Source organism: Glossina fuscipes, unplaced genomic scaffold, assembly GCF_014805625.2.
Source record: "Glossina fuscipes isolate IAEA_lab_2018 unplaced genomic scaffold, Yale_Gfus_2 1, whole genome shotgun sequence".
In the NCBI taxonomy this organism is placed as follows: domain Eukaryota; kingdom Metazoa; phylum Arthropoda; class Insecta; order Diptera; family Glossinidae; genus Glossina; species Glossina fuscipes.
The window spans coordinates 40,736,789-40,747,702 of record NW_023998415.1 but is presented as its reverse complement, the minus strand read 5'-3'; the positions used below and the strand labels follow the sequence as shown (position 1 = coordinate 40,747,702).

Sequence of the window (10,914 nt, the reverse complement as noted above, 5' to 3'; positions counted from 1 at the left end):
TATTTAGCCTTATTATATTTTTTGTGCTAATAAATTCAAATCTTGCAGTGAGACGACAACACTGCTCTTTCTTGCAAATAAATTTATTGTTTTTGTTTTGATCTCAAAATTCATTAATTAAATCTAGAAATTCACAACTACTTTAATTTCTTCAATTCTTAATTGTTTTTCCTTCTATTTTATAAAAAAAAAAAAAAGCAAACAAATCTCAAAATGTTAATTGGAAAGCCCAAAAAGGAATAAGAAAATATGTTATTAAAATTAATAATATTCAGCCTAATACTTTTCATAATTATATATTGGTGAGTAATAGAATACATTACGGCAAAGAGCAAATATGCATTAGTAAGATAATTTATGTTTAGGGTTTTGCCAACCAGCATCAGTTGGTATTTGGTGAAAAAATTTAGAGTCAAAGTTCGTATTGGACGTATCAGTTTACCTTATCTGGCCTTAAAGAATGTGCACGTCAGCAAAAGTGGCTTTTCAGTGGTAAGTAAAATAATGGAATAAGATATTGCGTCCATATCCAAAAATCATCATTTTTGAACGAACATTATTAATATCATATATCGTACTCCACCCAATAAAATGGTACTGTCTCTATGCATCTCCAACTTACCTTTCAATAGTTGTAATCATCTAGAAATATTTCTAGATATATTAAGTAATAATAATTAGATAAAACTTCGTCTGATTTATTTACATTGTGAAGAGAATATTTTGATTAGTCGAATTTATCATTATTTCCTTGTCTCGTTTTTCTTTATTTTTAGCAAATCGAAGAAGTCTGTCTGCGTAGCAGTTTCTTCAATACCGAAGTCACTAAGTTGTTATCGATTTATGTCAAGGATATACGAATTAATAAGGATATCCAAACTAAGAACGATGAGCATATCGAGGAGTTTGTTGGACGTTCACGCTGCAAAACGGACGGTGTTGTAAGTAACGTTCTCGATTTTCGCCATGCGAAGGTACCACCTAGCATTTTGACCTTTGCCCAATTTATGGCTGTACACATTAACAACATATCAGTGGTGCTGATGAATAATGATTTCGATCCGGGATGGTTTATACATGCTATCGCAAAGGAACTACATTTGGATGGCAGTATTGTGCATAATGCAAAAACATTGCTAGTCAATGTAGCTCTCAACGAGGCGCAGGTAATTAATTGTAATGCCAATAAGAAACTTGTGATCATTTTTAATTGTGAAATTATATTAGGCTAAAATTTTACGTCACTGCTCGATGCGTCGTCAGTCTTTGGAAAATCTAAACAGAATCCGTCCATGTCTGGGCGAAATAAGTTTCGATATTGCCTTAGATGCCACCTTGTTTGCTCACGATCCGTTATCGGTTGATGTAAGATATTTATATACAATAGTATATTTTAAAGCATTTTCTTCATTCAATTTCTTCAATTAATTTTAGACCTTAACCGTTGATATGAATAGAGCTAAATCTACCATTCATGGAGGACTTTATGATTTCTTAAGTGAAGCGAAAAAGAGTACTAAGCCTGAAAACCAATTATCTAGCAGACATCACACGGAATTTTCTAAATCAACTTACAGCAATGAATCCTATCAGAAAATTGCTCCCATTGTGCCCAAAAATTTTAAATTTATTATTAAGGCGGCTACATTTTCGGCTGTCAAGGAAAACTCTCAAAATGATTTTAGCGCTAAAATGCAATTGTTTAGGGTAAGTGAAGCAAAATATGGATATAGATGGATATGGAATAACTACCATACAATAATATGTGCATGTTAATTTTTAATATCTTTTTTTTTTTGTAATATCTGGAAATAATCATCGGATATGCAATTGTCTCCGCCCGGCCGCGGTGCTATTCACAATTTCACAAGAAATGAGTTAGAAAATTTAAACTCATCCCCCAGGCAGAGCAAAAAACGTTTAAATAGGAGGTATCCAACGAATGTTACCTCACAACATCGTTGATTAGATAGATTGATCAGTTTCTTATAATGGGTAAATGTACTCCTAAAAGCTATCGCAAAGTATAACGTACATAATCGGAAAATAGCAAAGTTGTTCAGCGTGAATAGTATAATTTCCGTCTATCTTTCGCCAGTTCGTTGAAATCACGACTATGACTTTAAAAAGTATCGTAATTTTCAACGGTTAGTTTAAAATCGGCTAAATAAAGTGAAATAAGGAGAAGAATATTGCTATGATTTTTAGTTTTTAGAGAAGTACATAAAAGTGCTATCAAATCATAAAAAATTATGCACAATTATTGTAATGCAATGTGCATTTAATACATCGCTTGAATGAAGCTTCGTCCAATTTGACAATTTTGGTCTACAAGCAAATGTTGGACAATAATAGATTCGATCCTAGCCGAAATGCATAGTTGTGTTCTTAGTCGAGAATAGGCGCAATGACCAGTCTATAATCGGGGTTTGTATATCAGTTTCTTAGAATGTATTTTTCCGAGGTACAAAGAAAGTAACTACAAATAGAGTCAATCCACTGCTAATACTGAAAAAATTTTTTTTTTTTTTTTTTAGCACAAATTCGCCTCATTTTTCTAATTTTTATCAAATGTGTTTTTTGCAGATCACAGGAAAATTTAATTCAAAATCATTGAATGAGTTGGCTAACCTACCTACCTTGTCCTCGGAAATAATGTTACAACACTTGGATATTGATACCAAATATGAAAAATTGTTATTTATAGAACAGTTTAGTATTGAATCAATGGTAAAGTTATACATAACTTATATATATATATATATATATATATATATATACAACATTTCATGAAATTATGTTAATTTTTCCATTTCTTTTACTTTTTTTTTATGTTTTATTTTAGCTACAAAACGATATTTTGAATTTGTATGTAAAATTGAAAACTTTTCAAATTATTTATAATCACATTGAGATTTTTGATTGGGTGCATAACAATTTTTTATCACGTAAGAAGCAAAAGCAGCAACACCGTGGTCAACCTTTATTGTTACAACAAAAATCTTTACCCAATCAATTGGGCGCTTGTTGGCCTAATAAGTCTATGAAAAGCGAGATTTTGCAAAAAGACGAAGAATTTCTACGCAATAAGGGTTTAGTTGAATGGATAATGAAACGTGTGATTATTAAGGGTTGCGCTGAGTTCTTTAACGTTTCTATGCTTATGAAGTTGGATGATGAATATGCCGCCATGAGCGTTAGTCATACGCGTTTAGTGTTGGAACAAATCGAAGAGAAGCGAAGTTCTTTGTATGGCAATAAATTGCTAAATATGTTATTAAACCAACGTCATTGGAGTGTTGAGCTAATGATTGAGTCCCTTTGGTGGTCTTTGGCTAATTCCATTAATGATACTAACAATTTAAAAAAGTCACATTCGCCGGGTTCGCCGTTCTTTTTGGGTGTCAGTTTAATAAAATTAAGCTCTTACTCCAACGCCACTAAACTGGAAGTTTCCATACACACTTTACGCACCGAATACAGCATGACTTTGGCAAAATTTATGATTAAATCGTTGCATTGTATTAAGCAATATGGAGGCTTGAAAGCAGTCGCAACTAACAGAGCTACGTTGGAACAGTGCAGTAGCACAAACGGAGGCTTTACAAATTTATTAATTTCGGCAAAGATTAAGGACATTACAGCATATTTTATAAATCATTATAAAGCTTGCTTGCTGTTAAGTTTTTCGGAAATCACTTTGTCGCGTACACAGCAATTTTGTCATTTAAAATTAGAAGAATTCCAAATGGCCATTATGCGTTCCATGACGGCTTCGTCCCTGCGTTTAACCGATTTTACTGATATATTTGCCAGTTGTAAATTAATACGTTTGGAGTATGAAAGGCAAGAAAATCGACGTCCTAAACTTACGGTTTATATACCGGGCAATACAGAGGCCATCTGGAACTCTAATTTGCATATGCACACTTTGACCTTGATTCGTAATATGTTGGAATTGAAAAATGATTTATCATTGCGAACGGGCCAACAGCGTAACGCTTTCGATCATCAGGAAAACGTAGACAATGCAGAATTAAATGCAGAATTAATTGTCGAATTAGCTGCGGAGCGCAGCATAATATTTGAAATAAAATTGTCCGAAAGGCATTCTATGCAATGGTTTGTTGAGAATTTGTTGTTCAGTTATAAGGACGGAAATTTAATATTAGCCGAAAATATATTTATTAAAATTGATGATCAACATATATTTACATTAAAGGACGTTGATATACGATCTCTAAGTAAGTTAGATATGTTAATGGACGAAAGAATCAATTGTGAGGGCTTTATATGTGCCAGCAACAAGGTCTGGGTGGCTACTATAGGAGCGTTTAAGGTAAGGTACTCACAGCGAATAAAGCATCTTACAAATGTATTGAAATTTGTTGTCTTTAATTGATATTTAGGCCATTTTTCCATACGATCATGATTTCTATGACGCAGTACAAAATCAGTTTATCTCACATTTCAAGTGGCTAAAGATGATGCATAACTATAAGAAGAAACCGTTTACAGCTCTATCCCCATTGCCCAGCGATTTAGTCATAAAGGTTGAATTCATGCGTCTACTGCAATTTATGCCTTCTTATCACTTTTCTTTTATATGTATATGCGATAGATCACCGAGTTTTTAGTAGAGATTAGTGATGATCCGTTCGAGGTTAAGTTACGCGATAATTATGTATTGTTGGTCGATGAATATTTAGAGAGTTTGAAACGTAAAGCTCTATTTGATAAAAAGATAGAGCAACGTTACTCGGAACGCCTACTAAAGCCGGCCGGTAAAATTGAAAGCCTTTACGCCAATTTAGTGGAGAAAAATTCAGAAATCTACATTCAACGATCTAAAAAGATCCGTGAAAGTGGACCAGTACGTACTCGATTGTTAGCATGGATAATGACCGATGTGGAAATATTGGCTATGGCTGATCCTTCTATGCACGGTACCGAAAATGTTACACGAATTATGAGAGAAATTGATTCGGAGAGTCCATGGCCGGAAGAGGGTTTAGAGTTTACCACGTTATGGTGTCGTAATGTTCACGTTAGTCTTTCAGAATGGAAATTTATGCTTAGGTATGTATGATGTATTATCAAAGCGACTTATTTAGCATTTACTATGCACTACTATCGGAATTGAAGTAACGCAAAGTAAAAGTAGAGTTTATTTTGTTATGGAAATTGTAAATTTTTCCAGAGATTTTCCTCAGCCTATGTTTTATGTGAAAACGATGCATTTGTTTGGTATTTTATGTGGTGCAGAACAAGCTGCTTCAAAACGAGCCAAACGTGATGTTTACATTGAAGTTGGTGAGCCATTTGGCACTGATGTCATACAGCGCAGTATGACTGCTTTGAAGTTCTATCACGATTTCAATTGTGATTTGGAATTTTGTAGTTACGCCTTTGGTCCCTGCTGGGAACCTGTAATGGCTCAGTGTAATCTGAGCTTTGAAAAAATCTCGGCGCCATCCAAAGACCCTAGTCCACCACTACCTTTTTGGGATAAAATGCGTCTACTCTATCACGGACGCTTAACGATGATTGTTAAACAATTCACAGTACTATTACATGCGTCTCTTGATCCGTACAATACTACCGAAGAAATGGAATTGACTTGGAATAATGCCGGCATAGTTTGGACAAATGCAAAGATTATGTTTAGAGGAGAACTGAATGTGAGTGAGGATATCTCTTTTTAAAAATTTCATCTTAATTTAATAATATTTATATACAGGTTACCGTACGTACTGCGTCACGTTACGATGATTGTCGCTTATTGCATTTTCCGCATTTAAAATTGACTTTTAAATTAAAGTGGGTTTGTCTGGCTAATCCTAACGATCATCATGCCGTTATGCCTTGCGCACCCGACAAATTGCCCGAATATTCCAGTAATCAGGTGCACGATTCATTTCGGGCTTTTCGCTCTCTTAACCTCAACATTTGGATATCGTTCGAAACGAAACCGAAACCGGGGGAGGAAATTGAAATAGACATACCCAGTTTGGTGTTGTATGGCAGCACTTTGCGCTGGTTTGAAAGTTTAAAACTTATTTTATCGGGAGTTACACGGCCAACGCGGCGTGGTCCCGTTTTTAATAATATAAGGCCACGTAAAAAACAGCTGAGCCGTCATTACAAAAAAGCAAACTTACAAATGAGTTTACATCGTTTTCAAGTTCTCTATTGGATGTCTCATGCTCGTCACAAGGGCTTTCAGTTAAATGGAGGACGTGTTTCTTTTGGTTCCGAATATTTATTTACACTCAGCCCATTCAACGATGACTTAATACATCGGCCTAGGGCTGAATGGTCTATTGTTTATATGAACTGCGAGTTAAATGATGCGGAAATTTGGCTAAAATCCATAGAGCCGGAGAAGTTAGATAGCAGCTCCGAAAATATCGCCAGCGGCGATACATGTAAAAAAGTACGATTTTATTTCTTGAGCGTAGCTAAAGTTTCATATGGCCGCGAGGCTCTTATACAAACGGGTAACGAAGAAGAGGCTAAATCTAAATCCTCTACACCCACTCATAGGTTGGTTGTTCACGATTTAAAGGGCGCCTGGACAAAGAACAATCGTGATGTGGCCTTTGCGTTATTCGATTCGTTTATGAAATCCCAAAAGCTGAAAAATAATCTCTCAACCGAGGCTGTGAAAAGTTATCGAAAAGAAGGAAATACTAGTCTTATGAAGAATAAACGCACTGACAGCACTATAACCTTGCCGAATAGTTCGAATGAAGTGTTACCACGTAAGTAGGGGGAAAGAATTTTCTTAAATAAAGCAGTAGAGCTATTTATTAAAAAGTCAAGTTCGGATGGAGGATTCGAATGTCTGAATAATTTAAATACAATATTTGCATAGTTTATCATATAAAATCGTTTAATTGAATTTTTTTTTTTTAAATATGTGTTTTCATATTGGAATGCAGTTACGAATACCAATACAACAATTAAGAAGCCCCAACCAGCTAGTCATGCCACCGCCATGTTACAGCAGCTAATAGCCGAAGCTGATCATAAATTTAACGTGTACAGTGACGATCAAAGTACTCAGTCCAGGGAGCTACAGTTGCAAGGATTGCAAGCATGCTCTGCTCAGGATGTTATCCATGAAAATTGGTCCATATCATTGGTTAATTCTCAGGTACTTCTTAAAGGTTCGGAGACGTATGGTTATGTCATAATAAGTGCTGCCAAAGCGGAAATACTTCAAAGAGTGCATCGGCCTGTGTGGCGTGATCGTTCTCTAGTGTCGAAGACTACTTGGAAGGGATTGCTCGAATGCATGCAGTATTATGCGACCGTTAGCGCTGGTGAACACGATTCACTATTGGAACGCGAAATTATGTGGTTGACTGTGGAAAATATACAAGATAAAGATGATACCGTAATCAATGACTTGCCGGATATACCATATTTAGTAGGTAGTGGTCGAAGTGTTGGAGGGGTAGTGTCGGAAACAGTTGGCCCCACTTCAAACGAAAATTCTGGAGAATCGCAGCCTATACAGCTTCAGCGTATTGTTTCGCGTTGTAAATGCGAATTTTTCTATGTTTGTTATGGTGATACCATAGATCCAAACACAATTACAGATCTTCCACAACCACCTTCCGAAGAAACTTTATCGCCATGGGAACGGCAGGATGATCCCGTCGATGCTTTTACTCTAATGCATCACGATTTGGATGTGTGCACCAATTCCTTGCAATACGCCATGATTTTGGACATCGTAAACAATCTTTTATTATATGTAGAACCGCAACGTAAACAGGCGTTAGAAAAATTAGCACGAATGCGTTTTCAATTGCAATTGCACTCGACGGAAGATCAAAAGAGGCCCATACAGCAAAAGCAAACTCTGATACGTAGTTTATTAATAAAAATACGTTCGCTTGAGAAGGATATTCATTTTATAAGTCAGAGAGCTGATGAAAGCGAGACCATGGAATGGAAATTGGAATATGAACGGGTTCAAAAATTAATACGCGAGAGTAAAGAAGAGTTGAACACCTTTAGCGAAGAATTGGATATGATGTTGTTGTGTTATAAAGAAACCCAATTATCGCAGCTGAGCAAAATACAATCTAATGTACGATCAGACAAAACCGTTAGTATTGTACGGGCGAATGAAATTTGCTTTAAAAGAGCTCAATGGCGTCTAACGGAAACCGATGGCCAAATTGGTATAGCCGATTTGGTTTTAAGCGGTTTTTTGTATACGAAAAAATCGAAAAGCGATGATTCCGTCGAACATCTATTGGAATTGGGTAACATTCGTATGAACAATTTAATACCAAGTGAAATATATCGCGAAGTGTTAGTACCAACTGAAATACAAAAAGATATGCCCGTGGATACCCATAAGAGGGTATTACGTGTCTTCTGCCGTGAAAAGCCACCCGTGGGTGGCATTTCTGTTAAGGAACATTTCGAAATTAATGTAGCTCCAATTACCATAGCTATAACTAAAAAATTTTATAGTACTATGCTCAAATTCTGTTTTCCCGATCGTGATGCTTCTGAAACAGAGACTGTTGACGATTTGGACGAGAACTCTTCGGGATCGTCGACATCCTCAGCTGCACAAACTGCAAAAACTTCAAAAAAACCTTCGAAATCGAAAAAGTCATCCAAAGACTCTGAATTTTATGTAAAAATTGAAAAAGACGATGTCGAAAAGATGAAAGAACGAGCAGAAAAAAATAAATTATTTATTTATATTAAAATACCCGAAGTACCAGTTCGAGTCAGCTATAAGGGTAATAAAGAGAAAAATCTCGAAGATATTACTGACTTCTCATTAGTTATACCTACATTGGAGTATCATAATGTTACTTGGACTTGGTTGGATTTGTTATTAGCGATGAAATCAGTAAGTCGTCGAGTGATATTATCGCAAGCTATAAAGCAAAAATTGCAAATACATCGCCGATCCCCAGCTACTTCTGCCGGTGAATTTAATTCACCTCAAGAAGAGGATAAAGCGAAAATGTTATTTGGCAATCGTTTGGCGGTAAGTTAACGAAATTAAGTTAAAAATTGATAATGCACTCACGCTCATCAATGCATTGGACATATGTACATTGATTAAGTTATGTCTGTGTATTATTCTGTCTGTTTGTATTATTAAAAATGAAAATATCAACTTCAAATTTGATAGAAAAATTGCAAGTTTTTTCCACGCAGATTGCTATTAAGGAGAATGGGCCAAATTGGTCGAAGCATAAGCCGGCAGTAGAGCATAAAATGAACACAACTCCGTTTTTCTTAACTAAAATTTGTGAGTTTTTTTTTTGGGGGGGGGGGGGGAGGGGGGGGTAAAATTATAAATGAAATTTTCCACATTTACTTTATGAAACTTTACATTCAAAAGCGGAAGAAAATTAGCCATACCCATACAAAGTTATACCTGATTAAATTTTATTTTATTTTTATTTTTATTTTTTTTTCACTTTTTTAAGGTTCCATGTTTATTTATCATAAAGCAATCAAGATAGAATGTTTCCTAAAACTATTCCTATCTGTCTAGATTATCTGGGTTAATTCTAAAATTAATATGATTGACACTACGACCTGGCAGATTAATATTTTCTTAATAATACCAGGGATGTCTGTATCAAATAAAAGCACTTGGATAGTAGAATGCGAAAAGCTAAGTATGTTACTTTCAAATTAAATATCTCGGACGTCACGACGTGATGAACTAATTTTTTCGTTACAATATCGTTGATATGGATATTCACATAAAAGCACTTGGAAATTAGATTGCGAGAAACTAGTCCTACATTAATTGTGATAGATGTCATGAATTAGTGGATAAATGTTTTCTTAAAAATACATTCGATATAGGTCTCCAGTGAAAGGAGCTGGAGAAGAGAATGCAATAATTTAATTGTGAAGAACGTTTCAATAGTGGTGGCTATGCGAGATTCGTTTCCCTCTGAATATAACTTTCTTACTTACTGTTATATCATGTAATTAAATATTTTACTCAAGCTTAGAGCATCTAATAGCTATTAAAATATATTTACTCCTTCCTCTTGTGTTTATTAGTTAAGCGGTAAGCTCATAAATCGCGGCAAATCCGTTAATATGTTCATCTGAAAGATGGAAATTTATCTCTCTTAGCATGGCATATGTAAATTTGCACAGTGTTATTATACATGCTTTAAGAGTACGCCATGATGAATTTTCTATTATGTGAATGCGTTATGCTGTTAAAAAGTCGAATATGCATCTTATGCTTTAGTTATAAAAATAGCTTGGATGGGATGACATGCTTAGACGGTAAACAAAGATCCTTATATAATGTATTATAACGATTAGATAGCCTATTATATTTCCGAAAGACTTATTATGTATTTTTGACATAACATGGTGTCTACAGCTTCCAAATTGATTTATTAGCGATCACTGAAATGAAGTGAAGTGCTGTAGGTATTGGAAATAAATATATATCGATATAAATATTTATTTATTTATCTTATGCAACATTTCATTTTTATATTCATTCTTTGGTATGGCTTTTTTGATTTTAGGGTGAAAATCGTAGCCAACGTAAAGGCGTCTTCAAGTTCTCTTCCAGCAGTAAATAGAGTTTACGCGACTCTAAACTTCCTCTAAGACGACACAAAACCATACTCGGCGCATGGCAAATATTTGTAATCACAATATCAATATAAAAAATGTTTGCAAACACATTTTTTATTTTTTTTTTCTTTCTCTTTCTCTTTCGTTTTTTCCTTTTTTTTTTTTTTTTTTTTTTTTTGTTTTTTTAACACACTTTCAAACCAAAAAATTATATTTTGACTTTTTGTTTTAAAATAACTTTATTTAATTAATATATGTTTATTAGTTAACAATTGTTTGTTTGTTTCGTTTTTGATAAAAAGAAAATAA

General features: G+C 34.6%; 1 protein-coding gene across 1 annotated transcript; it reads left to right on the top strand.

Annotated features, from left to right (window-relative positions):
* Nucleotides 1–203: 203 nt before the first annotated feature.
* Nucleotides 204–10,647, top strand: LOC119632417 (protein KIAA0100). Its single transcript, XM_038025308.1, has 13 exons — nucleotides 204–302; nucleotides 366–492; nucleotides 777–1,166; nucleotides 1,228–1,365; nucleotides 1,435–1,707; nucleotides 2,587–2,730; nucleotides 2,846–4,339; nucleotides 4,410–4,553; nucleotides 4,622–5,079; nucleotides 5,201–5,681; nucleotides 5,741–6,764; nucleotides 6,945–9,028; nucleotides 10,554–10,647. The coding sequence occupies exons 1-13, from the start codon at nucleotides 250–252 to the stop codon at nucleotides 10,608–10,610; spliced, it is 6,867 nt and encodes a 2,288-aa protein (XP_037881236.1). The 5' UTR covers nucleotides 204–249; the 3' UTR covers nucleotides 10,611–10,647.
* The last annotated feature ends 267 nt before the right edge of the window (nucleotides 10,648–10,914 follow it).